The sequence below is a fragment of the Tyto alba genome, unplaced genomic scaffold, assembly GCF_018691265.1.
Source record: "Tyto alba isolate M040663 unplaced genomic scaffold, T.alba_DEE_v4.0 Super-Scaffold_39, whole genome shotgun sequence".
Classification (NCBI taxonomy): Eukaryota; Metazoa; Chordata; class Aves; order Strigiformes; family Tytonidae; genus Tyto; species Tyto alba.
Genome location: NW_024881314.1, coordinates 1,132,302 through 1,158,816, shown reverse-complemented (window position 1 = coordinate 1,158,816; position 26,515 = coordinate 1,132,302). Strand labels below are relative to the sequence as shown.

Here is a 26,515-nt window from a genome sequence, read left to right as displayed (position 1 = left end):
GGTGCAGCTCCTCTGCCCCCCCCCAGGCAGTGCCGCCATCCAGCTGTGTTGGCATAGAAACTACCACGGCTCTGCCACGGCATCGCTGCGTTACACAATCCAATTAAACACCGAGTGAAAGGGCTGCTGCCATTTAATGAAGAGGGGGGAGAAGCTCCCGGGCTGCTGGGGTGGCAAAGAGGCCCTTGCCCCAAACCAACTTCTAAACAACTTCCAGAGCATCGGGGGGGTGGTTGGGGGTGTGGGAGGCTGCAGCACAAGAAAACAAAACCCCAGTGAGCAAACGGTGCTGATGTTCAGCCTCTCCGCTGCCTCCTGGACAACATTGAATAAGAGTCTATTTAAAGGCAACGCCGCTTGCATAACGCTGGCAGTAATTCCCTCTCCCCCACAGCCTCCAGCGTTACTCCCGGGGATGGTGGCAGGAGGAGGGTCTGTGCCCACAGTGGTCCCGGCCGGGCAGAGCCCACGGGACACAGGCTGAGTCCGTGGGGGACACACGGGCAGACCCCCCCCCGGGGACAGGGACCTTCCCCGCGGCGGGGAGCGGGAACAGGCAGCTCCATCTCCCAGCTCAGCATCTCCCTTCCCCCAGCTGCCGCCTCCCGCGCCGGGCGAGGAGCCCACGCTGCCACACCAGTCACGTTAAAGGCCACGGGGGCTGGAAGCAGCACCGAACGGCGCGATGGAGGGACCACGGAGACCCTGGCAGCCGTGGGTTTGCCGGGCTGTTTGGCCAGTGGCCCGAACCTCTCTGGAGCCCCTGGCGAGGAGCTGGGGGTGATGGCGGGGGGGGGTGGGGCTCCAGGCACTGCCTGGGGGTGGCAGAGGAAGCAGCATGAGGTTGCTTGTATTCTCCAGGGTTTAATTAGCAATGCTGCCTCAATGATTTTCTTCGAGGGAGGACTCTATTTAACTAAACATCTGGCCAAGTAAAACACAGCTGGAGGAGCTCCATGCTCAGCTCGCACTGCGGGGTGCCGGCTCCCACCCCGCTGCCACAGCTGAGCGGGTACCAGGGAGTGTTAATTAAACACCGTTAAAACGCGGCGCAGCTGCTTTCCCAGGGCCAGGGGAACCCCCGGCACCTCCTCCGGCGGGGACAGCGCCGGGGGGGGGGAGCTGAGCTCCCACCAACCCGGGCAGGAGAGACCCGCAGGCGTCCCGCTGCTTCCGTCAGCGGAAGGGACATAAATCCAAATTAATGAGGACGGGGCTGATGCCAAAGCACCAGTCAGTGGCTCAGGCCCATCCCTGTCCCTTGTCCCAAACCCATGGGACCCGGGCTGCCCCACGGCACTGCTCCTGCGAGCGGTGCCCTCGAGACCCGCTTAAAACGGGTGACAGACACACGAAGAGGGGTCTGCAGTGGCTGCTCGGGGCGGCTGGGCAACTCCAAGAGCTGGAAGCAGAAAATCCCACTGAAGGAGGGGAAATCGGAGCCCAGCCCAGCCCGGGGCAGCCGACACGGTCCCTGCCCTGATCCCCAGAGCCACACGCTCCCTGCGAGTCCAGATCCAGGCACACACTCGTTAGTGCTCAGTATGTCAATGATTCCAGAATAATTCTCGGGGAAAAAAAAAAAATAAACAAAAAACCCAAAACATAGTTCAGCTTCGTCACAAACCCGAAGAGAGGGGGGGCTGCCTTTCCAAACACCCCCCACCCCCCTGCGTTGGGATCCATCCCATTGCTCCAGCCCCCCGGGAGAGCCCTTCTCCCCTGGAAGGGGTTTTTGGGGAGCCCCGAGGGGACCTGCCCCGCTCCTGGGCCGGCGGGCACAGGGGCTTCTCTACCTTTGCAGCAACCAGCCAAGGCAGCAGCTCCCTCTCCAGCACCCCCAGCTCACCTGGACGTGGCCGGCGGGCCGTGCCAGGGCTGTCAGGGCGCTGCGGCTGCCGGTGACAGACGAGCCTCCCCGGGCCAGCCAGGCAAACAGGATTGTTTTTCTATTACACACGGAGCCTGTTCTGAAATTTCCTGCCCACAGCTCTCCCAGGAGCAGGGAGTAAGAGGGGAGGGAGGAAGAAGGCAACTCTTGCTCATCCCAAACATTTACTATGAAAACACAAGGCTGGAAGATGAATCGGTGAAACCATTAGAAATAGTTTATTGTTACAGCACACCGCAGAGGTCACACACCACCCCTGGCTCTTCCTCTCAAGGAGACACAGTACAATCTGTTTGGTGCAGGGATTAGAAGAGGAAGCTGTTGGCAATCTGCTCCAAACTTTCCTGTTAGTTCAGTAAACGGCCTCTTTACTGTATTAACAAACCCGAGGAGCGGCATTAACCCCTTCAGCACGAACCTCCCTCCCTCTCCCAGCTCAGCTGCCACCCGAGAGCGCAGGCAGCACCGGGTGTTGGGCTCCCGGCCCGGCCTCGCCGCAGCTTCCCCCGGGGAGGGATGGCTCAGGTCTCTCCTGCTGCCAGGACGTTCATGAGAAAGAAAACTGGAGCACAGGGACTGCGCTCTCCCTCCTCGAGCGCAGCGATGTGTGCCAACCCTGCGTAACAGGGTTTGCACCAAGTGCCAGCAGCAAAAGCTGTGCTCCCGGGAAAGGTCCCTTCAGGACCTCAGTGGGAGAGTCCAGCATTCACTCCTATGAATTACAAATTAAACAGGGTAAAATTAAACAAGTCGACACCAGGCTAGCAACGGACTGAAGGAGCCTTGAAGGAAAAACATTGCACAAGAATGCTACAGCCATCACGGTGCGGATGAAGACCAGGCTCTCTCTGGTGGATCGAGTGTGCATTGCAAGAGCCAGGATGCCCACCCAGAGCAGAGCAACAGCCTTGCCTGGAGGAAAAAAATCACCCAGTGTGGCAGAGGACACAGCCCTGCCCCGTTCTAGCTCCGGCCAGGGATGGGTTTGGCTGCTCCAAACACTGGCCGGGGTAACCGGCACATTCAGTATCGGCATAAGGAGCAGCTTAATCCTGCCCTGCCAGGGCAGAGAGAGTTGTTTGCTAAAGTTGCACTGGTTAGTAAACACAGGCCAAGGCTTGTGGGACCCCGGCTTTGTTACAAAACATTAATTGAGAGTGCAAATTGAAAGCAGGGCAACCCCAAGGTGTGCGCTGCCCTGACACACACGTGCAGGAGGAGGAGGATGCCCTGGCCAGTCTCTGGAGCGTAACAAATGGAGATGACAGGGAAAGCATCACTCCAAATCAGAGCTGCTGCTGGCCCTTCACCACAGAGAGCAGCGGAGCCTCTGGGATTACTTATTATTATCTAGCACCAGATCACATAACCCCAAAGGCAGTCACTAGAAGCCTCCAAGGACCCTCTGACCCTTCTGCTGTCACAGAAACAGGGATGAAGGGTTGTGACTTCAAGAACGTAATAAATAAAGATCTGCAGCGTCCTGAAGAGCATCTGCAAGCTGGCAAGGAAGCTTGCTTCCAAGAACAGCTCAATCTGCCCACCACCTGGCTGGCCAGGCAGCTTTCCAAACACTCCACCACCCGTGCCGACCCGAGCGCCCCGCCACACCGCCCGCCGCAGCGCGGGCTCACGAGGATCTGCTCTCCCCTCTAACTACTTACTGAGCAGAGTCCTTGGAGTGTTGATTTAAGCAGCTTCATGCCTCACGTCTGGTACAGAACGAGCCTCACGTTTACCCCAGCCTGACCTTTCCTGTCTCTGATCCTACGAGGGAATATCAAAGGCGAGCTGAGAGCTGGAAGCAGAATCCATCTCAGCCCATCTGCAGGCTGCGAAGGTGAACTCTGACGATGGTGCAGAGCCAACAAGGGATGCCTCCCGGGTCGTAATGCAGGCAGAAGACTCCTTGCTGTAATTTTAAGAGGCTCATCAGATTTCTGCCACCCCAGGTTTCACCCCGCGCCACGGGTTCCCAGAGGCGGGCAGGCAGAGCGGGGTCTGAACGGGGATCGTTACCGCCCGCCCGCCTCACGCCCAGCCCTTCACCTCGCCCGGGGATGTGGCTCTTCCCCCAGTCAGCACCGCTGCCGGCACACGCACGGCCGAGCAATCCCTCGGCCCTGCTCAAATGGAACACCCCCACGGGTAAGCTGGTTTTGCGCAAGGCTGACAGAACCGTTTTCAACCCGTAGCACGACGCGTCGCCGCCCGCGCTCTGCCCGTCCTCGGACACCCCAGCCAGTCTGATTTACACGAGGACAAGAGGCCCCGGCAGCCCTTCCACAAACAGGCAGAAAAGCAAAGGGACCGCGCGGCGTGCAGGCACCGGAGAGGGCTGGAGGGCTCCCCGGGGCCATTTCAAACACGTGATCGCTCCAGGGCTGGACTTCCTGGGGATTCAGTCAGAGCAAAGGCAGATTTACCACTGAAATCAAACCTAAAGGAAGCATTTTTGGCTTTGGAAGTTTTAGAGTTGTTGTTTAATCCCGAGACAGCGCAGCTGAGTGAGTTTAGAATTTAAGTTACAAAAAAAGAAAGCACTAGAAAATAATCTTGATACAAGAGCAATAATCAGCTGAGGTTCCCCACCCTGCACGGGGAATCCTGCTCCACAATCCGCCCAGCACAGCTGGGATGCTGCCAAGGCATTGCTTGTTCCCAGCACACGCTGGGATGGCAAACTGTCCTGGGTGAAAGTTATGTGGGGGAATCCCCAGAAGTGGGAGTTAAGATGCTGCCACCAGTTCTGGTTTTGGCCTGTTCTTGACGGGTGACGCTTCTGTGGAAAAAAAAAGAAACTTGTTACAGAAACAGAGAATGCAAATAATCTCCAGTCATCTCCTCCAGAAGAGCGAGGACTAATAATCCACTTCTCTGTAGAGCAACAAACGCTCGCACGGCACCTGGAAAGTCACCAAACTAATAAAAGTTTGTTATAAATAATTCCGCATATCCAGTATGCCCCTCTTTCACAGCACTTGAGGAATTCAAACAGTTTCAGAACGTGCCCAACACAACCTTAGTCGGCCACCAGCCCGGTGACGCAGATCCAGGGCAGCGAGCGACCTCCGGGGGGGCGGTGGGCAGCCAAGCTCTGCCCCTCGCCCCTTGGATCCGAGGAGCCTGAAGGAGGCTCGGCCAGCTGCACGCAGCAGGGCAGCTGGTATGCTGCTTGGTCACCTGCTGCCAACGTACCGAGATGACATCTGATCCATGCTTACTAGTAAACAAGTACTAAAGAAAAAAAAAAAACAAACCAAACCAGTCCCCTTCCCCACATCCCGCACTTCTCCTGGGCAGATTCCACGCGGAGGAAAGAGCCTCTTACAGCTCCTGGTTCCCAGGAGCAGGGATGGGCAGCTTCTGCCACCGGCGGGTCGGTGCTCTGCTGTCCCAGCAGACAGACTCCCCACCAGTTTGCCTTCTGGCACCCAGCTGAGGCCAGCTCTACCTCACCGTGTCTCCAAACGCAGGCTCCACCTTCCGTTCTTCAGCACGGACAGGCATCTGGGAAGGCTCCACGGAGACGCTGTCCGCGCCGGGCAGGAGGCCAGCAGTGCCCATTTGGTCACTCTGCTTCTCTCCCCCTTCCCCCCCAGCGGCGCAAACCCCGGCGCGGAGCTTTTGGGTGGCTCGGGAGCAAACACACACGCAGCGTCAGTCGTGCAGAGCTCGTGCTCTGACAGTGCTGGAATTGTGGGCTCCAGTGCTCCTCACCCAGCTGGTTCCAAACAGCCTGAAGCAAGGTCACAAAGAGCTTGCCCGGGTCAAGCAGGGAGCCATGGAAGGAGCTCCTTGTGGAGCTTCACAATGGAACACGCACTGGGCATTACAAGGCAGCTGGTGGTCTCAAAGTGGGACTTAAGAACAGCTGATATAACAGAAGGAAATCTTCAAGATGAGTGACTAAATGCTGACTGAACAAAGAGCCTGGAGCCTCGAGTCCTTTTACAGTAAAGTGTCCGCTGGGTGTGTCAGAGCCGTGTGAGGGAAGCTTGCATAGCCCACATCAACAGGGTTTTAAACCCAGAAGTTTGTATCACTTCACACCTGCTAGGACAGCGCTCACGACAGAGGAGGGCCTCAGCCTATGGCACGGAACTGAGAGGCACGAGAAGCCAAAGCTGCAGAGCACAGAGAAAACGTACCTGGGATCTGTTCTGGGAGTGGCTCAGAAGGAACTTCTGGAAGCTCCATCTGCTCCTGCAAGAACATTAAAGACAACACGTGAGATGTACCCCACGTACCCGGCAGCAGTCACAGACCCCTGCACTACAGTTTGTGCAAAGACTGTCTGGGAACAGAGTAATAACAGAAAAGACTTCACACACAAACTGACATCTGCCTGCAGAACTGCAGGAAGGCTTACGGGCTTCAGTACTGCCCAGTAAATGAGTACAAGGCTTTTTTTTTTTGTTATTAAATGAGACTTAACAGGCCCTGTATTAGCTCTGAGTCTCCTCACAGCAGTGCCAGTTGCAGCCTCTCCCCCCCGGTCTCCACTGGCTGCACGTTTCATAGAGCAGAGCCAAGCTGAGCCGGAGCTGGGAAGGCACCAGAGCAGGGTGGGGATGACAACGACACCGACCCTCTGAGCATGGCCCCGACCTTCAGGGTCTTCATCTGGTGAAGTGGAATTGATACCCAGAAAGAACAGAGACCAATTGACTGTACTAGACAGCAAGTGAAAGTACAACTCTTACGAGCACCCCAGTTTTAAATGATCTCTGTGTGTGGAGCAATTTGCTTGATCTTTGATGACAGAATAATTGGGCATAAACAGGTATAATTGAGATCTCTGGAAGAATAAGATAAACTACCGAGAGGGGGGAAAAGATACTTTCTCCTTTATTACAAACAGCTCCCTGAAAACGTGGATTTAAAGTAATTGCAAGAACATCAGCCCTACCTGAGTAATAGCATTTAGTTCTTCTAGAATGGCATCTTCATCTTCCTCAGTCAGGCTGCCAGCCAGTATCTCATCTATTTGCTAAGAAAGAGAGGAAAAGACGCATTCCAGTCAACAACAGCATAGCAGAACCAGCTCCATGTCTTGTAGCATGGTACATGCACAAGGAAGAGCAGCGTAAACACAGGGTGAAGGGGTACTCAGAAAAATTAACAGAGCTAATTTTTCCACAGGCAACAGATTTAATTCCCAATCCGATTGCCTCTTAGATAAGGCTGGGAACACAGTGCCCATCAGAGAAACTCTGCAAGGCAGGCAGCCTCTGCTCACAACTGCTCACACACACAGTACATACCCTCTGGTACTCCACAGCATCTTGGGTTTCACCTATTATTCTTTCTACTTCTTCTATTGACATAACCTGAAGAAAAAAGCCAAAATCCAGGCGTGAGTAGGGTCTGCAGGGAGACAGCTACAAACAGCCTGCACTCTGCCTAGTCGCGGGCGAAAGCGTGCTCAGCTGAGTGGGTCACACATACCTGGTGCATTTTGTTCAGACATTCATTGCCTATTTTCAGACCCTCAATGACCTTCATTTCAATCTGGGTGAATTCAATATCCTGGACCTGAAAGGAGAAACATCACAGGCTGTCACATTCCCATCATTAGCCTGAGACAGGCTGCCAAGATCCCCAGAGAAACTGCAAGGAGAAATCAGTCAAGAGCCTTTTCTCTCGTGAACAGAAGATTAAATTATACCAGTGGCAAGAAACACACATGCAAAAAGCCTTACCACAGGCAGAAGCACATCCAAGTGCCCTTTAACTGACTTTCCTAGCTGACAGTCTAAGCTGAGGCCATACCTTCCACGGCCACCCCAGAACACGCACATCCAGCTCTGAAACGGAGGCACCAAGGCAGGCCTGAGGAAGTTTCTACAGCAGCTGTCCACACTGTGACTAATGTTATACTGATTTACAAACCAAGTATTTAATACTTTGACCTGCATTACAGACTCAAAACATACTCAGCACTTGGTTCTTTAGGGAAGTCACAGCTCACGTATGATTTGAGAGACGTCCGCCCCTCGGACAGGGGCTAACCCCCCGTTAGGACTTGACAGTTAAAATGCAATTCCACACAATCTAAATGAACCCCCACCCCAAAAGAGAGACTTCTGCCAAGCGCACGGATCGGGCCACTCTCAGCCTGCAGCGACCGATTCTCGCTTACCATCCGCTCCAAGTTGCTGATTTGGTTTTCTGTTTTATCTAGGAGCTGCTCTTGGTAACGTTTCTTCTTTAGCAAGAGCATGGCTTTTCTGAAGGAAAACAGGAGGAGGAAAACTCAGCACAAAGGAAAGCAAATAAGCCTAAAAGAATCACATCAAAGTCGTGTTTGTTTGGGGCTTTTTCCAAAAGAGGAAAAAGGCATGTGCAAATTAACGACAACTCTGAACTGCTCTGGTGAAGAATACGGCTGGGCAAATTAATCATAAATTTGCCAATCTGGTGCCTGAACCTTCAGGTGTGTTTGCTGTGGATTAGGACTCCAGTGGGCCAGCTGTGCTGTAGCAGTTCAAAACGAAGCCCCTGCGCAAAGGGCTGGGGACAGACACCCCAACCGAGACGGGAGAGGCGGCCGCGGCCCCCGGACGCCCCCGGCCCCACGGGGAAGGGAGGGCCCGGCTGCCAGCGCCAGCCACGGGCCCCGGGCGGCTTCTCCGGGTCGTTACGTACGAAACTTTACGGTTCCTATTTGGAAGGGGACGGCAGCTGGACGGCCGCTATCCCCCCAGCTCGCCGCTACCTGCGGTTCCTGCAGGGGAAGGCGAGGGGCTGGCGGCCCCCCCGGGACATCCCCCCCCGGGACACCCCCTCCCCGGGACACACACCCCCTCCCCGGGACACACATCCCCCCCCCCCGGGACACCCCCTCCCCGGGACACACACCGCCCCGCCCCGGGACACCCCCCCCCCCGGGACATCACCCCCCCGCCCCGGGACATCCCCCCCCCCGGGACACCCCCCCGCTCACTCCCTCCCGCCGTCCTTCAGCAGCTGCCGGGCCAGCGCTCGCTCCCGCTCCAGGCTCAGGCTGATCCGCTTCTGATACTGCTTCAGCTTGTCCCGCTGCTGCTTCAGTTGCTGGCGATGGGAAGGACGGACGGACGGACAGACAGACACTGTCACAAGGCGAGCTCCGGCGGCTGCAGCCCCCTCCCCGCCCGCAGAACCCCGGTCACACACCGCCCCCCCCCCCCCCCCCCCCCCCCCCCAGCCGCTCGGGGCCCGGCCCGGGGGGCGGCGGCTCCGCCGGGCCCTGCGCAGGGAAAAAGCGGCGGCGCTGACGGAGCCGGGCCCCGGGCCCCGGGCCCCCGCGGCGGGCGCTGCCCCGGCCCCGCTCACCAGCACCGCCTTGTCCTGCTCGGTAACGCGGCTCCGCCGCTTCCGCCCGAAGAGGTTCCCCATCGCCCCGGCCGCCACGCCCCGCCCCGGCCACGCCCCCCGCCCCGACGGCGGCCGCGCAGGGCCCGGCCCCGCAGAACGCGAAGGAGAACGGGAGAGCGGCGCAAGGGGCGGGCAGGCGCCGCTGGGGGGCGCTATGGGGGCGCGGCGGGAACGGGCGGGAACCGGGGGGGGTGTAGGGGGTGGGGATATAAGGGATGGGGGGGCTATGGGGGGGATACAGGAGATGGGGGAATATAGGAGATGGGGGTGTAGGGGATGGGGAGCTATAGGGGATGAGAAGCTGTAGGGGGTGGGGTCTATAGGGGATGGGGGGCTATAGAGGGGGTATAGGGGATGGGGGATATAACGGATGGGGGAATATAGAGTGGGTGGGGGATATAGAGGGATATAGTGGGTGGGGGATATAGAGGGATATAGTGGGTGGGGGATATAGGGGATGGGGGGCTATGGGGGATGAGAAGCTGTAGGGGGTGGGGTCTATAGGGGATGGGGGGCTATAGAGGGGGTATAGGGGATGGGGGATATAACGGATGGGGGAATATAGAGGGATATAGTGGGTGGGGGATATAGGGGATGGGAGGCTATAGGGGATGAGAAGCTGTAGGGGATGGGGGGATAGGGGATGAGGGCATAGGGGACTATAGGGGATGGGGGCTATACAGGATGGGGTATAGGGGATGTGAAGCTGTAGGGGATGGGGGGCTACAGAGGATGGGGGCTATAGGGGCAGCTGTGCCATAGGAGATGGCAAGATGTAAGGGGTGGGGGCTATGGGGCAGAGGACGGGGCCCTGGGGGCACTGCAGGAGCTGTGGGGGGGCGGGGGAGCTGCAGGGCTGTGGGTGGCGACGAATGGAGACCCCCGGCCACATCTGCCCCGCGGGGACGTGTCCCCACGTTCCTGTGTCCCCGGGACCCCGCCCAGGAGAGGCTCGGGTGCTGCCTGCGAGTCTGGGGTCCCTGGGGGTCCCCGGGGGAGGTTGGGCAGGAGAAGGGAACGTGGCCCCATCGCAAACGGCCCGACGGGGGGGAGAGGGGACGCGCCCAGAGCCGGGACACGCGCGGGGCGGTGGCTGTGGCCGTCACTTCAGCTTTACTGGGCCCACGGGCACTGGGGGCTCACGTCGAGGGGAGCACGGTGGCCCCGAGGGGTGGGAATCCTGCCCCGTGCTGCTCCCGCGCCCAGAGCCCGGACGCCGTTATTTGTGGCTGTGCTGTGCCTGCGGTACGGCGCTCCCCGACGTGGTCAAAGCTCGCTTAAACAATTTGGACTCGTGAGGAGAGGTGCCAGAAAACGCCTCTTTTTCCCAGCTGCGGTTTCGCTCCGGATCACCCAACCGCTCGTTTCGCGCCGCCCCGCGTCCCTAATTACGGTTTCACCTCTGGAAAAGGTGATTAGAGACCGGCCCACGTGGCCATGAGGCAAAGGCAACGCTGTCCCGCAGAGCGGCAGCCGGGCCGGGGTGCAAAATAATGGAAATAAAAGCAGATGGAGCGGGGTTCCCGATGCTGAGCCCCTCGGATGCCCGGTGCTGCCGTGGCCGTCACCCCGAGGGGCAGCGGGGACACGACCCACGTCTTGGTGGGGTCACTGGTCGCCCCGACGGCTCCTCCTGCCCGTCCTTCCCCGTTCCCGAAGTCGCTGCCCTCGGGGTCCGGCCGGGACACCCCTGCTCCCCCCAGTTCTTTCAAGGTTGATGCTGGAATGGGAAACGTGGGGGGTTTGGTGCCTCGGCGGGGACCCAGCCGGAGCATCGGTCACGGCGCTGCTGGAAGGGACGCGCCGGGCAGGGGATGGGGAGGGGACAGCACTGGCGCCGTTTATGTGGGGGCTCTGGGCCGCAGCCGACGCTCGGCGGCTGGATTCGGGGCTCAGACCCGCTCGCCCCTTCCCGCAGAGCTGCACAGCAGAAACGCTGCGTTTCTGCTCCACCTCAGCAGCAGCGCCCTGGGCCCAGGGAAGCGGCTTTTGCGCAGAATCTCCGTCTGTAACCGGCCTCTTCTCCGCAGCGACACCGCCCAGAACCAGACAGCCCATCACCTAAAATGTGACTCGGTTCCTTCTTGAGCCTTAACTGTCCTCATAACACTCCTCATACCCCCCCCCCCCCCCACTTCAGCCCCAGGAAATGATCCTCAGACGAGGAAGTGTTTCTGCATTTATTTTTTATTAACCATTTATTTGTTTGTAATTGTTTTTACTCTCACATTACAATCGTGTGGTTTTTTTATATTTTTTTATTTTTGTAAAATAAATAGAGATAAGTGAACTTTTAGGTAGGATGCTCTCCAGACCCTTGGTTAAACTTCATGATTGAATCTCTGCATCAGACCTGTGAAGATACAGCCCACACACGCACACGCTTAGATGAAAGCTAAACAGGCCGAGTTAGTTAAAAACCCACCTCCTGGCCGCAGGGGCTGGCTGGCACCGGGAGCGCTGGCACGGAGCAGCAGCTTCCCGCCACGCACCGTCGCATTTCGCCAGGTATTTCTTGTTTCTTTAATGAATACACTGATACGAGTTAAAAATCTATTGTTTAAGCCGTGTATGTTAATCGGTTACGTGTGGATCCCAAACTCTGGCTCCACGCTTGCCGGCCCCTCGCTGCCGCCGGCGCGGGCAGGGTGGAGGGGACGCGTACCGCTGGGACCGACCGGAGCAGCACGGGAGCGGGTCGGGAAGAGGCACAGCTCTCTTAGACCGTAATTAACTTTTGGTAGCTTAAAAGTGGACTTTTAGGTAGTTTTTCTTAAGTTTAAAGCCTTTGATTCGTCATCCTGTGAGGCGGCCCCTCGGCCTCCCTGCTACAGGGGGGACGGGGACGGTGCTCAGGGTCAGGACACAGCGCCCGGCCGTTGGCATCTGCTCCACCTCCACGGGCCAAGGACCCTCACGGAATCCAGCCGTGCGTACGGCACCGCGCGTTCGGCTTCCCCGCCGCGAGCCTGGGCCACCCCCCGGGCCACCCCCCGGGCCACCCCCCGGGCCACCCCCCGGCCCGGCAGCCTCGGCACACGTAGGAACCGAGATTATCTGGGGTGTCAGGAGCAGCGACAGCTCCGCCGGCGCCACGGCAGAGGCGAAGCCGCCATCCGCCCCGGCAGCGACGTTCCTCACCCCTTCCCTCAGCAGCATTTCCCCGGCGGCAGCCTCGTCGCTGGGCGCCTGCAGAGCCCGTGACACCGGCTGGGAGAAAAACTGGGGACACCTGGACTTGGCAGGTCAACCTTTGTCACCGCAGTGATTTCTGCACAGTGCAAGTCCTGTCCCTGGCCAGCTAAATCGCACCTTGGCGGCACTTGAAAGAAACCTGTCCTTTGGCTTCGCCTACCCCTTCCCCACACCCACCTCCAGACCCACCACGGATTTCAAGGGACGGAAACATTCATTATTCAGACACAGAAGGTGTGGAAGGTGGAGCAGGCTTTCCCCTAGATAGCAGGGACAGAGCTGTTTTGCTCAAAGCAGGACGACCGGCCGTCTTCCCCCTCTTTAGTGATTCTCTCGTGCTCAGATCGTGTGCGGCTCCATGCCCGGTTCTGCAGGGACAGACAGACAAGCCACAGCCACGTCCACACAACGTGTGCAGCTGCTTACACGCAGCAGCCAGTGTGCAAATTCTCCTGACCATCACCTTGCTGAGTATTGGCGCGTCGGAGCAGACGAAAGCCCGGGGCTCGAGGGCGCGGCCTCGAGCAGAGCTCCCACCGAACGTGTCCGTGGAGTTCAGGGCGGGCAGGAGGACAGTGACTGCAGAAGTGCCAGTGACCGAGACAGCCCAGACCTCCCCACCAGCACCGTGTGCTTGGGTGGAAAGTGGTGACGTGAGTGACTTGCTCCGGCCTTGTTGGGACGTTCGAGATGTTCGTTCTCCTTCTTCCTGTATGTGCAACCTCGCGGTACGGTGGCCTCGGGTCCTGCTCCTGCCACCTCCTCAAGCCCCTTTCCTCAGGATCCCCGCTCCCCCTCGCCACCAAGTCGCCTTCTGTCTGTGCTGCCACTGGAGAGGATGCTGCGGAGGGGGCAAGGTTCGTGCAGAGCAGACGCTGTCCTGCCTCCCTTGCCCACGCTCAGGCAGCGCAGGAGCACGTACACTGTTCTGCAGACGGGCAGCCCGGGTCTCACTGCCCTGTGGGAGGATTTACTGTTTGGCACAGGGTAGGCAGCAGCTGGAGGGGTCCCGTGGTCCGGTCAAACGCACAGAGCTGTAGGTGAGTCCTGACTTCAGTCCTTAAAGCAACCTACACTCCAGCAAAACAAAGAAACAAGGACTAAACCAGAAAGCCCTTTTCAAGGGTATTGCCTCATCCAGTCCTTCCAAGCTCAGGAGCCGTGTTTCTAACAGAGAAGCCAACCACTGGAAACAAAAATAAAATGTTGCTTTTCTGTAGCTTTTAGAGGATATAGCTGGGAAAAAAACAAAACCAAAAAAAAAAAAAAAAAAAAACCCAAAACCCAAAAAAAGGAGATTGTCTCTCTTCCCCTTGTCAAAATCATCAGTAGCTAAGTCAGAAAAAAAATGTTCAAGTTATGGGTTGCAGCAGCAGCCAACACTAAACATTCAAGTCGATAATTTCACTATGTACATTATAGGTGAGACACGGCCCTGCCCGCTGGGACTCCCTCCTCCAGTGCCGCTGCCACGAGCCGTTATCTGATCCGCTTCTCCACCGAGTACACCGAGATGTAGTAGTCATTGCTTCCGACTGCCAAATGAGGCTGTGGAAAGAGCAAATCGGGGATAAACATACAGGTGTCGTGCAGTAACGAGAGGCACATCGCAGGCAAAATGGTAACGGTCGACATTTTCAGCAGTAACGCCCAGATGCTCGAAAGCTCTTCAGAGCATCTGCCAACGCAGCTCTGACGACATTTCTGCCAGCACCTACATCGTCCCAGCGAGTTATAGGCCCATTTCAGCCAGGGGGAAAAATTATGGTGGCTATTAGTTGCCAACTGCTAACATAATTTTTACTAAATGACTGCAAATCTGCTAGTTAGGAACAGTCGCCTGGACTGAAAATTAGCATTCCCTCCGCTGAGAGGCCCAGGAGCAATCCCAGCCGTGGAGACCCGGGCTGGACAGGGCTTGCTTTGTTTGCTTATTTAAAGAGCAAAACATTTCAGATGATTAGCCACTTCTTTCTCCATCCCCCAAACCGCAGGACAGCAACACTGCTCTTCCGCTTTTTGCAGGGCGGCTTTTCAGAAGGGAGGGGATGAGCTTCCCTTTACCCCCGCTGCCCCCAGGACGCAAACCGCCCGTGAGGCAGGCAGGAAAGCTGCCCTCCCCCTCCCCGCCCGCTTCCACGGGGCAGCACAGCTCTGCCCTCCCCCCGTCCCTTCGTCACTCCCACTGCTCTTCCCCATTACACATTAACTACGTGTTCTGACCTGCAGGGTTCTAAAATAACCACCTAAATGCCTTCTTTAACTTCCTCCTGTTTCTCCCATCCATTCACGTTGTCTTCTTAAGCTTTCAGTCCCCTTTGTTCTCATCCCTGCGTGAGCACAAGTCCATCGTGCAGATGGGCACCTGACTCCTAATTAAGAAGCAACCAGATTCTCTAACGACCGCAGAGCCACCTCAGCTGTGACACCTGACCAAATTTCCTTTTTACTCTGATTCATTCTAGACTTTATCAGCTTATGCCTTTAAGTTTTGCAGTTCTCTCATTTTTCTGATGTGCAGTTTTTCTACAGCACAGCGTTAGGTCTTCCTAAAGCCTTATGTGAGGCGGTGCAAGAGCAGCCCCAGAGACACAAGGGTGAGCCCGCTGTCTGCAAAGAGAATAAATAAGCACAGAAAACGTTGCGTGCTGGAGGTGAGAGGCTGCACCTCACCAGCCAGCTCCGGGCTAATTCACCTCAGACAGCCGGGGCAAGAACTACAGAGCTGAGCCAGGCTGCGGCCCCGGAGCGACGGGGAGGAAGGGGAACAGTCCACGCAGCCGATCCGCACGGAAGCAGGGCCCGGGCGCCGGAGCCCTGGTCTGGTCTCAGCTGCTCTTTGCCCACCAGCAGCACCAGCAGCACCAGCAGTGCCGTCGTCTGCAACCGCCCGGAGGACGAGCACCGAGGGCCTGGGCCGAGAGCCAGGCGCCAAGCACCCCCAGCAAACTGGGCTGGGGCAGCATCCCCCTGCGCTGGAGGAGCCTCTGCACCTTCCCCTCCTCCAGCGCAGGCATAAGAAACGCCAATTCCCATATCCCAAAAAGAGAGAATACGGACCCAGTGAGGATGGAAAGCCAGGCAGCTGATGGCTCCAACTCTTTGCCCCATAAAACCATCGTAGTATTTGATATTGTTGATCAGCTCCCCGTTCCCGTTGTAGATGGCAGTGAACTGATTCATGGAGCCGCTGGAAGGGAATCAAGAGAACACGGTGTCACCGCGAACGCTGTGGGAAGAACAACAGTGTTGGCTCCAGCCCCCTTGCCAGCGGCGCCGACCCGGGGCTGTCTGTCAGACTGGTGGGCAACGAGTTCCCCTAAGGGGGGAGACCGACTTCACCCGCACCGCGGGAGCCTCAGTGCCGAGGGGTTTACAGGACGGTTACCCGTCACACTGAGACAGAAAAAACATGACGAGCTAGTGCACACCCCACCCCCCCCAAAAGTGGATCCCCCGACAACCGCCGGGACACGTGGCTGCGGAGCAGTTGCTGGTCCCCACTCAGGGCCCAGACAGGGGTGGGACGTCGGAGCGTGGGACTGCGCCGTCACGCCGGGCCGCCGGTGCGGGGGTTGCACTAACGCGTGCTGCGGGGGATAAAACTCCTGAGCTGCAAGCACGGGAAAGAATCTGCACCGTTTGCAGTGGGGTGAAAACAAACGACAAACCCAACAAAACCTCATGAATGAGGCCTGCAGAGGCAAACCCTCCTGTCCCACTCCAGGGATGCAGGAGGCGAAACCAGAACTTACCACGCAAAGAGGTTGGCTTGCGGGTGAATGTCCAGGGCCGTCAGCCCTTTGACTATCTGAAGGACCTTCATGGACTCTGGCATCCGGGGGTCAAAGAACCGCACGTCTCCGTTCACACTGCCAACACAGGAGTTTCACAAAGTCAGGCTGTGCCCAAACCAGATCCCACGGCCCGGGAACTCGAGCCGCACGCCTGTCCGTGAGCCGATCACCTCCATCAGAAAATCAGGACAGAGGAGACACGCACCCTTGCCTCCTCTGTCGGCACAGCTGAATTCCCTCCGATGTCACTCAGCTTTGGTGCCATCCACAACACATTAAGTGCTGTGCAAACAGCTCTGCCTCTGCCCTCAGGAGTGATCCATTATTACTTTTATCGCTTACAGCTCATCGCCAAGTGTAAGTGCCTTTACTGTTATGTCATACTCAATACACCAAGCTGCATGTCAGACCTGAATTCCTTCTCCTTTTCACAGCAGGAAATTGTATTAGAAAACTCAAACCAGATGGGATCTGCTGGTTCCAGCCATTAATGCCAAATGTCTGGACGCAGATGCACAAGTGCTCGCTGTCCAGAGCACTCTGCGGTCCGGGCGTAACGAACCCTGCTAACGCGCCAGCGACGCGTCCACCCTGTTAATGACTTCACCAGGGAAGAGGGTGGGGAGCAACAGTGGCAGCGGCAAGATACTGTGCTTAGAAGATCAAGCACCTTTGAAACACAAATGATTTCTTGTAGTTAAGCCATTTCGCGTCTGTTGGGTGTAAACAGGGTGTAACTTTTCCTACAGCCCCGGAACCGGGGACTGCAGATTTACTTATGGCACGTCTGCTCTTCTGAACTCCTTGTAAGAGACTGGTCAACTGGAGTAGAGAAAGACAAACAGGAAAGTCTCCCATGGAAATGAAATTCCAAACCAACTCATCCAGCCTGATTCTGCTGGTAGCAGAAGTAAGGCTTTTGGCATCACAACTTTTAAAGTGTTTTTTTTTTTTTTTTCCAAGTCACTGATGGCCGTACAACTGTGAATCGTCCTACAGAGTTAAGAACAACAAAGGCATTAAGAAGCATACTGCCTTCAGTTTCTTTACCTCTGGAAAACCTAATACTGATCAAAAGGCTGTTATACGGGATTACTTACATCATTATAAGAAGCTGCAACTCCAGCTGTCACATAATTAAATTCAAGACAAATTAAATTTGAGGTTGATTTAGATCCTAAAGACTAGATGGAAATATTGTTTGAGAGAGATCAAATGCACAGTAAACTCATTTAAAACTCTGAACCTTGATAAGACTCGAAAATGGTTCTGAATGCACTGGAAGACCATGCAAGAGCTTTGAATGGAAGTGAAGTTCTGTGACGAAGGACTACACGGGGAAACACATCCCAGCTGAATAATACCAGGCAACAAGGAGCCAGCAGCAGCTAAGCTACTAATCCAGGATATTCAGCAGGTGTTTAAGGACCTTTTCCAGCAACGCTGGCAGAGCTGCTGGTTCAGGGGAACCGCCGCAGCAGCACCGGCACCATCGCTGGGGCGGCTGCACACGCCGCGAAGCAGCGCCCGGCACCGCGGAGCCGCAGGACGGGGCTCAGGGCTCACACACACTCTGGTCCAGGGAAGACGTTCCGGGGAGGTTCAGAGAACTGCTCCACGAGCAACACAGTGCCTTCAAGTTTTTCAGGAAATAGCTAGACCAAGACCTCGCTACGTCCTAACATTTGTTTTAATTATGTCTTGCTGTTGACTGAAGAAGAGAGTGAACCGGGACAAGCTGAAAGCAAGGTGGCTTGTCTCAACAAACCGAGTTCCCTGGGGATGAGACCAGACCTGTCTTCCGAAGTGCAACATTTTCTCCTACCTCTTCAATCCCGAGAGAAAGCACCACATGCTGAGAAGGGGGCACTGAGGGAAAAAATGAGCCTTCTGACCCAGGCTGGCCAAGCACACAGGCCTGACCCCTGGGATTGCTGAAGGAGATTACAGAAAGGAAGATTAAAAACTCTAATATGCGAGCTTGGCAAATCTGGCAGCTGCATCACATAATCCCCTTTGTGAAAAATCTTAATACATTTTTGCTGGCCCATCCTCCACCTCAGAAATGTTCTGAACCCCAGAAAATTACGCTTTGTTTTCATTTTGTAATCAAGAAAATGAGCCTCTTTGTGTGCAAACAGTGACTTTGTGACAATAAACTATATTCTGCTGTTCTTTAACGGCCAAATAAGTATATGCTGCTCCCGCCGCAGTATTTACCAGGCAGCAGAAATGGATTTATGTGTAGCAAATTGCTAGACAGAAAAGTAATCCGGCACAGCAATATGCCCAACAGATGCAACATCAACCTCCCTTCTCATGTTCTCTCTCAAATGACCCCACGGAGATGTTGGCAATAAAGAACACCAACCACAAGACACACTATATCTGGCTTAGGTTTCTGGTTCACTCGAGTCCTCCCTCACACGCCTCGTGACAGTGATTTCAGCAGAGACGCCTTCTTGTTTACTCTCAAACCCCACTAACAGGCTTCCAAGGAAAGTTTCACATTTCTTTTTGCCTTCTCTCCACCAAGTTTGAAGCAGGAGTTAATTACTGAAGCAAATGTCAAGCTAAAGAGCTTTGCCCTCTCAGCTCTTGAAATACCAGGGTCAGAATTTAAATAGAAAACCAAACTGTGTTTAGGAGAAAACAGCTCAGCATTAAACTCCCTTTTACCTGACGCTCATGATGTTGCCTTCAGGATGTTTCTGCAGGTATGCTTTCACCACCCAGGCTGTGTGCTCTCGGTACGTCATGACGCGGCTGAGGAACAAGGAGAGAAATATTTTGAAGGGGAGGAGGAGGAGACGCGAGGATCCCCCCAAACGCGGGAAGGACGGGCCGTTACCATTCACTCAGAGCCATCCTCCTGTCAAACACGCGGATGGAGCCGTCACCCAACCCCGCCACGATCAGCGAGCGGTGGGAATCGCACGAGAGGCTGGTCACGCAGCTGTCAGCCCCGGTGGGGATATCCTGAGGAGAGAGCACGCAGAAATCAAGCGGAGGCCACCGACTTCAAGCCACTACACCCAAGGTCCTAAACCAGATGGACCCAGTGTCTCCCCCCTCCTCTTCCTTTCCCCATTCTGTACATCGGCCCAAAGTCAAACCAGGGCTTCCGCCTGTCCCTCAGAACACCATGACACTGCGTCGGTGCGAAGTTTTCCTTCAGCCTCTCTGGAGGTGACCAGAAACGAGGGGGTGGTGACCCTGGGGACGACGGTCCCAGCCGTGGCCGCGTGTCTGAGCCCCGAGCCCCGCAGTTCAACCCGAAGAGCCAGGCCCAGAGGAGGGATCCCAGCAGAACCAGCTTCTGTGAATCATTCAGCTTTATAAACCAAAATGAAGGCAAGGTCTATTTTGGGAAGGAGGAGTTAAGACTATTCTCTCCTATGAATATCTAATTAGTTAAAATAAATGGCCAGAGAAGTTATTTCTCCATGAACATCTTTGTTGTGTACAAGCTGTAAAAGCCATTGGAACGGCAGGAGGGACAGGATGTTTGATGGGGAAGAGACATATAAGACAAATATACCTGTAGAAAGCAAAAACCTGTAGTGGCACGTGTAACACCACGCACAAAACCAAACGTACAGTATGCGATAGGTAGTACCACCCATGCAAAAAAAGGTACAACAAAGCTGCAAGGTGTAAGTTCTAAGAAGTTATTTAAATGCCTCCTGTAAAAGAAGCTTTTCCTTTCTTTTTTTTTTTTTTTTAATTTTTTGTGTGTCTGTACCAGACAACAAACATATCCGTCCCCTGGAAACAATAAAGTGAGTGGACCCCTGAGCCTTCAGCAGCACAACGAGCTGCCTGGCCACAATCCAGCACCGGAGAATCGCTTAAGCAGGAGAACGTGCACCAGTGCTGTGCCACCCACCCGACCCCCGTCCCCGCTTTAGGACAAGTGACACGCAGGTCCCGGTTAGCTCATCAGAAGCCGGACACCGTGTGTCTTGAAAAAAATGACGTGGAAAAAGAAGGCTCGTGCTTTCAAGGACAGCTGCGCGGGAACACGGTGCGCGCTCTCACACTGCTCCTTCCCCCTTTTTACTTGCTGTAAGCGAAAGAATTGCTGGGAACAATATCTACGCAGGCCTGTTAGGAGGAAAAGCATTTTCAGTGAGAACAGGTAAGAAAGCTAAGCAGCACTGAGGAAGTAGGATAACAATCACGAGGCACGTTAGCACTGCGTTAGCTGTTTTCACACCTCAGTGCTATTTTTGCTCCTGTGCACGTTCACCTCTCCCAGCCGCCCTTCGCCGCCTCAGCTGAGCGAAGACGCTGCTGGCACCGACCGCAGGGCCCTCCCCGCAGCTCTTCCAGGATCCTGGCTTTGAAGCAGGAACAATCAGCAGAGGTGAAAATGAAGTACTTGCTTCTTCGGCTACATCCCGAGTGCTTCCAGAGGTACACTTTTTGTAGTTCAAAGGGTGGGAAGGCACCTTTATTAGCTTGGATTAGACAGCTTTGCCGCTCTTTGTGCTGAATTTCACTTTTCCAGTGTTACCGAGTCAGGAAGTTTCAATCACTTGAATTTCAACACAACTCGTCTTTGCAATTAAGAAAGAAACAACATGTTTCTAGATACTTTCAGTGCAATCGTTAATCATCATAATTTAAAAGATTTTCGCCGCCTGAATTTTGCTGTTCCCTGATTTACATAGAAAAAATAATTTGTGGAAGTAATTAAGATTAGCATAGGCTTAATTATCCTGCATTGCAGGGTCAAAGTGCTGTAATTAATGTTCATCCAAGGGTAATTAATTTCCAGAAGCTTTGAAAACCAGCCCTCCTTTCTTCTCCAGCACGGCGACTCCATTCTCGCGGCCCAGCTGCTTCTCCTTGTAATTCCCGAGGAACTTCCACCCGGTTACGATCCACGCCAGCGCTCGCGGCGCCCTCTCCCCCGTTCCACCGCGCCGACGCTTCCGCACGGCTGAGGTGCTGCTGTGGCGCTGCCCGCGGCGGGGCCAGGCGCCTCCCGGGGTGCCCCGGGGCTCCGCAGAGCTGCCCGGGGCCGGCCCCTTCACCCTCGGCCACCCGGGGCCGGCCGCGACGCCCCCGGGCTGCGTGCGACCCGAGCACGGGGTGGGAAACGCTCGTGTTTCTGCCCCGCGGAGCGCTGGCGGCCCGGCCGGGGAGCGGGCTGAGCGGGTACGAGGGTGCTCTCGGCGCGGACGCGGCGTTCCCGGACACACACCTTCGGCTGGGAGCGCCGGGGGCAGCGTCGCTCGGCCGTGAGCCCCCGTGCGCCTCCCAGGGAGGCGGAGGTGGCGGCAGGGGGTCAGGACGCTCCACCACCGGCCCAACTCACCACCTTTCCTCGGGAATTTTTACATTATTGCAGTTAGGTGCTAACAGGGAACCCTACCTGCCTGCCTCTGGGTTTCACAGCTTCACCCGTCCCGAGCGCTGCCGCCCACAATAACAGCAGCAGCTCCAGCAAAGACCCCCCACGCGCGCTAAGTACGCGGGTGCTTCTATTCACCCCACAATGAGACCCTGAGGCAGGGAAGCAGGAGCTCCAGAACCCGTCAGCTCTTCACAGAGGAGACCCAGGTGCTTTGGCGTTCGCACGGGGTAACTCCCTGCGTTTCTGGGAGGGAAAAGGTGAGCAGGACGAACACGCAGCTGTTACCTGTACTTTCATTTCCCGATCTGTGTCCCAGATCCGGATTATCCGCACATCTCCCGATGTCATCAGGAGCCCGGTTTCTTGTTCCCAGTCGACCACCATTCCTGCTCCTGTGATAAAACACAGGCAGGGGGTGCAAATTACTCTCCGCATCAGCGCAGGCAGAGCTGCATTAATTAAAACACCAGCTCTCATGAGCTCATGCTACAGAGGAAATGTAAAATGACACACACCCACATCCACACGTCCCCTAAGTGGGACCAAACCAGCCGGTCCTGCATTTGAGCCCAACATACGCCTCTGACCCCTTGTCTAGGGTAAGTGCTTCGAAAAGCCGAGGGGCAGATGGGCCCTGCAGGCAGGCGAATCCAGCTTTCCGGGGACTTTGCCAGCTGCTGGGGACTTCCAAGGGAGTCTTAGTAAATTATTCACCACTGTATGAGAACATCAGATTAAAGAATGATTGAAGTTGACTAAACTGGTGACATCTCACTCAGCAAGACCCGAGAGCCTCTGGATTATGATGATTCCTCATTCCAGTAGAAATAGGTGGCTAAGGGGAGATGTTTCTAAACAAGGAATAGCAAAGTCATTGCTGCAAGATATTGAGTTACACGATCTGGTAGGAGTAAAAAACAATTTGCTATACAGAGAGATAAGGAGGGGAACATTCTCCAATTACACCAGCTAAAATACCTCTGCAAGAGCTTTTGCTCCTCAGCTTTGAGGGCATAAACTGATTGCCAAGTGAAGTTTAGCAAAACGTCCCATCCATGCTATAAGAGAATTACAAGGGACCTTCTATCCCCGAAACACCTGACACGGGCACCTGCTTACAGACAGGTTGGCAGACTGTGTGAACTTTGCTGGTATGGCAATTTCCAGAGAAGAGTCGGTGTGTGTCACCTTTCTCAGCTGGAGGAATAAGGTGCCCAAAAGCCACCGAGCGAGCTGGCTCTCCTAAGCACAGAGCACACGAGTGTCAGGACAAACCAGACACTGGGACTTGGGAAACAGCTGCCAGTGAAACCCCTGATTTGGCAGGGGAAATCTCTGAGGAACACTTCTTGTACATAATTAGAAGGGACTTCTTTGTACCTGTGTGCCACCTCCACAGTACGGAAACGATTTGCTTTCAGCAGAGAGCTGTACACCAATTATCTTTTGCTTTTTATGCTGCAAAGTCTGGCCAGCCCCAAATCTACGGGTTTTCCGGAGAGACTCTCACTCACACATTCAAACCACAAACAAAAAACCCTGGGAGCACTACACGAGGGAACCAGACAAGAACTCCAGTCCGTGTGCGTGTTTTCACCTCCCCGGGCCGGGCTCTGCCTTCGGCAGAGGAGGCAGCAGCATCCTTGCCTTGCAGAGCAGCGGTTCACCCTCTCGTCCGTGCCAAATCGAGACTCTGGGGCTGAGAGGTGTTTTATAACCACTTGCGACCCGGAGCCAGGACGCACTCTGCAATGCATCAGGGCTGCAGGCTCCTGCTCCCAGTCATTCGCAGTCGCCTTCAGTGGGATTCCTGTATTTCCACTCCACAACTTGACTGTCCGGAAGGTACAAATGTGAATTTGTCTCGATTTACTGCTAGGAATTAGCCCCAGCAAGAAATTTAGACCTAGCCCAATATGCTCTTTGCTGTCAAAGGGCTGTAAGTACTTTTTACCAGACCAAACACCTTTGCAGGGCACAAAGGAAAAAAAAAAACAGGCATACTATAAACACCAAGTTTTCTCTAAAGATTATGAAATGACCTTGTTTTGCACAGATCCAGATAAAACATTTTGCTCATCCCCCATTCCTAAGCATCGCATCCAAGCCGTTTCCTGATCTTGCTGCATACCGCCGAGAAGATGACTGACGTTTATTGACAGTCCGTCATTTCACTGCAGGAAACTCGGGACTCGGCTAAGCTGAGAGCTTGTAGCTTCATCTTGTGAGTCAAACTGATTGTTACTTCAGATTGCCTGGCAGCTCAGAGGGGCTGCTAGAGATCCGAGGCAAACAAGCAGGCAGTGATTTAGATGATAAACATCACTAAAGTGTTTTCATTTGTCATCTTGTTTATGGCCCATGTGACAAGATAAACCTGGCAGGCTGAGATAGATATCGCCATTGCCATCACTGATGGAGTTAAGTAGGCAATGTGCTCTTAGGCAGTTTTAAAGCTCCCAATTTCCCAGTTACATTCCCCAGTTCGAAGACAATGTTTTTCTTCAGTCTGATTGGTAGCAAGCCCCCAGCCCACCGTGGTTCTGGGCGTCTTTTCTGTGGAGGGGGATAGAGATGGTGAATTCGGAGTGATGACCGGCATTTTTGGTGCTTATCTTGGCGTATCTGTCAGGAATTTAAGCACTGGGGATATTCAGCGATGCCATCTAGAAGGCTAGGGAAAGTTTCACTGAGGGAAGAAGCTCCAGAAGGGTTTCACTTCGTGTACAGTGGCACAGAGACCTCCCGGGAGAGAGAACCACGAAGGGACAGGGCTTCGCCCCGAACCAGGAGCTGACAGAGCCCACGGGTGGAAAGGGGGGAGGGAGGTGATGGTGGTGTCTGGTGCGGCTCGTGCTCTTCCGAACGGCCAAGGCAGCTCCCGCCTTTTTTACGGAACTTAAATAGTCCATATAAATGGCAACCTCTGCTCTTTGGAAGAGGGAAGTGCAGCATTTTGACCATCCCACAACAAGGCGTCTTCCCTTTCCTTCGTTGGCCGCCTTATTCTCTCGAGGAAACACGAAACACCCTTTTTTGCCGCTTGTGACGCCCAGCGCTCGCGGGTGGACGAGGCAGTCGCCGAGGGCAGGATGCTCATACCCGCGCCCCAGGCACCAGAAATAACGGAATATCTGCATAAAAGCCACAGCCAGGGAGAAGTCCTGGCACCTTCCCGCTGGGAGACGGGGCCGGCTCCATCTGCAGCCCCGGCCGCAGAGGCTGCGCCTGCGCCCAGCACCAGCCCCGGCCCGGGGGGGTCTGCTCCCGCGGCAGCCCCCGAGAGGCCCTGCCAAAGAAGTGGGTGAAGGCAAAGGGGATAGGGGACCCCCAGGATGCGACTGGAAATGCTAAACCAGAATCCAAATGTGTCTGAAAAGAAGAAAAGCCTTCGTACATAAATTTAAGTCATTCGTGTACCGGCCCTGCCAAAGAAGTGGGTGAAGGCAAAGGGGATAGGGGACCCCCAGGATGCGACTGGAAATGCTAAACCAGAATCCAAATGTGTCTGAAAAGAAGAAAAGCCTTCGTACGTAAATTTAAGTCACTCGTGTCCCAGGGAAGGAGAGCTTCCTCTGACTGAAATGTCAAAGATGACACTCGCAGTACGAGTGGAGACATAAATAGCCGAGCTATTTCTGTGTACGAGCAAGCGTTTTCATGGTGGAAATGATACAGTATTGACTCATGTTTATATGTTAAATTCCTAGTATTTTGGGATGAGAAGCAAACGTGGCACTTAATACTAATTATAATTTCCTCTTTAATTAACAGAGGTCCTTCTCCAGGGTGATACAACCGAGGCTGTGGCTCACCCGCTGGGCTTTGGCTCCTGCGTTTGGCACCTCAGACGCTTCTCAGGCTCAGTGCTGGCCACGAGGAGACCCCCGCTGCCAGGTTTTGCCCCGCCTGCCACCCGCCCTCCCAGCTCCCACCGAGCGGCAGAAGCGGAGCGAAGGGGCAGTGCCCTGACGGCAGCGCAGCCCCCTCGGAACGGCCCGCGGTGAAACCGGGGTGCTCCGCAAAGCCGAACGAGCCGAGGAAACCGGCCGCCTGGCACTTGGCCCCTGGTAATGCACCGCTAGTTAAGATTACAGTTCTCCTGTAAGGCATGTTATCTTCTCAGATAACGAGCGACACATCGGCCACAGCTCGGGAAAATAAATGTTTTCTTTCGGTTGTTTTTTGTTTCTGAATCTTTTAACGCAAGTACTTGCAGTTCTGTATGATGGCAGTTGATATACAAGCTGTTCTTGAAGCTGTAACTTTCTGTGGCTGTTCTCTCAGGATTCCCCCAGAGCAACAGCTATTTGTCTGGATGGGATAGTTCCTTGTATAAATTTCAGTAAATAACACTGGTGTCGAAAGCAGCTGCATTCCAAGTGTTTGCACTTATTTTCAGTGTCACTAGAACGTGACCAATCTGTACTTGGCATTTCAATGAAATCAGCAATACCTCCATCGAACACAGTATGAAAGCAACCTGGATTCTGACTGATGATTTTTTAATCGCGGGCCCTCCTGGTTGAGCAATAAGGCACATCACTGTTTTAATTTCCAAGAAGCAGTGGGAGGGTTGTATGACCTCACTTAGCATTAATTTCTACAACATCCTTTCAGAAAGTGGCACTCTCGGGATGCCAAGGACTATGCGCGGCACGGGAAAAGAGTCACTGTGATGCTGGGAATCCAATTAAAAGAACACAAACCCCTGGAGCTGCAATTTCTCCAATTATTTTATTGCCATATTAAAAAAAAAAAAAAAAAAAAAGACCAGAAATAAGGTGCTTCTCCCAAACTCCTTATTCCTAAAGGACGAGATGCCAACCCCTGGGGAGATGTGGGAAGGCTCACCCTACTTTTCTCCCTCCCTCTTGCTCTCCAGTACAAGCTGTCTGAGGCCGA

At 54.9% G+C, this 26,515-nt stretch overlaps 2 protein-coding genes across 5 annotated transcripts in view; both read right to left on the bottom strand.

Moving 5' to 3' along the window:
* Window positions 1-4,343: 4,343 nt before the first annotated feature.
* On the bottom strand, window positions 4,344-9,300 carry CHMP6 (charged multivesicular body protein 6). The gene is made up of 8 exons (XM_042802747.1): window positions 9,212-9,300; window positions 8,841-8,950; window positions 8,037-8,124; window positions 7,343-7,429; window positions 7,159-7,224; window positions 6,804-6,884; window positions 6,043-6,097; window positions 4,344-4,673 (listed from the first exon to the last, which is right to left on the bottom strand). Exons 1-8 carry the CDS (start codon window positions 9,272-9,274, stop codon window positions 4,621-4,623), a joined length of 603 nt encoding a protein of 200 aa, XP_042658681.1. The 5' UTR covers window positions 9,275-9,300; the 3' UTR covers window positions 4,344-4,620.
* Window positions 9,301-11,420: 2,120 nt separating this feature from the next.
* The window catches only part of RPTOR (regulatory associated protein of MTOR complex 1), a 156,551-nt gene continuing 141,456 nt past the window's right edge, over window positions 11,421-26,515 (bottom strand). For all 4 annotated transcript variants that reach the window (XM_042802519.1, XM_042802520.1, XM_042802521.1 and 1 more), the window contains 6 exons: window positions 21,896-22,002; window positions 19,097-19,224; window positions 18,925-19,011; window positions 16,204-16,320; window positions 15,509-15,638; window positions 11,421-13,996 (listed from right to left, as the gene is read on the bottom strand). In XM_042802519.1, coding sequence (XP_042658453.1) covers window positions 13,928-13,996; window positions 15,509-15,638; window positions 16,204-16,320; window positions 18,925-19,011; window positions 19,097-19,224; window positions 21,896-22,002 — 638 coding nt within the window. In that variant the 3' untranslated portion in view covers window positions 11,421-13,927. The remainder of the gene's footprint in view (window positions 13,997-15,508; window positions 15,639-16,203; window positions 16,321-18,924; window positions 19,012-19,096; window positions 19,225-21,895; window positions 22,003-26,515) is intronic.

Coding starts and splice junctions, on each gene's coding strand:
- CHMP6 (XM_042802747.1), bottom strand. CDS start 9,274: ATGGGGAACCTCTTCGGGCGGAAGCGGCGGAGCCGCGTTACCGAGCAG. Junction 8,951..9,211: donor AGCAGGACAAGGCGGTGCTG/GTGAGCGGGGCC, acceptor TCCCATCGCCAG/CAACTGAAGCAGCAGCGGGA. Junction 4,674..6,042: donor ACTCCCAGAACAGATCCCAG/GTACGTTTTCTC, acceptor TTTTTTCCACAG/AAGCGTCACCCGTCAAGAAC.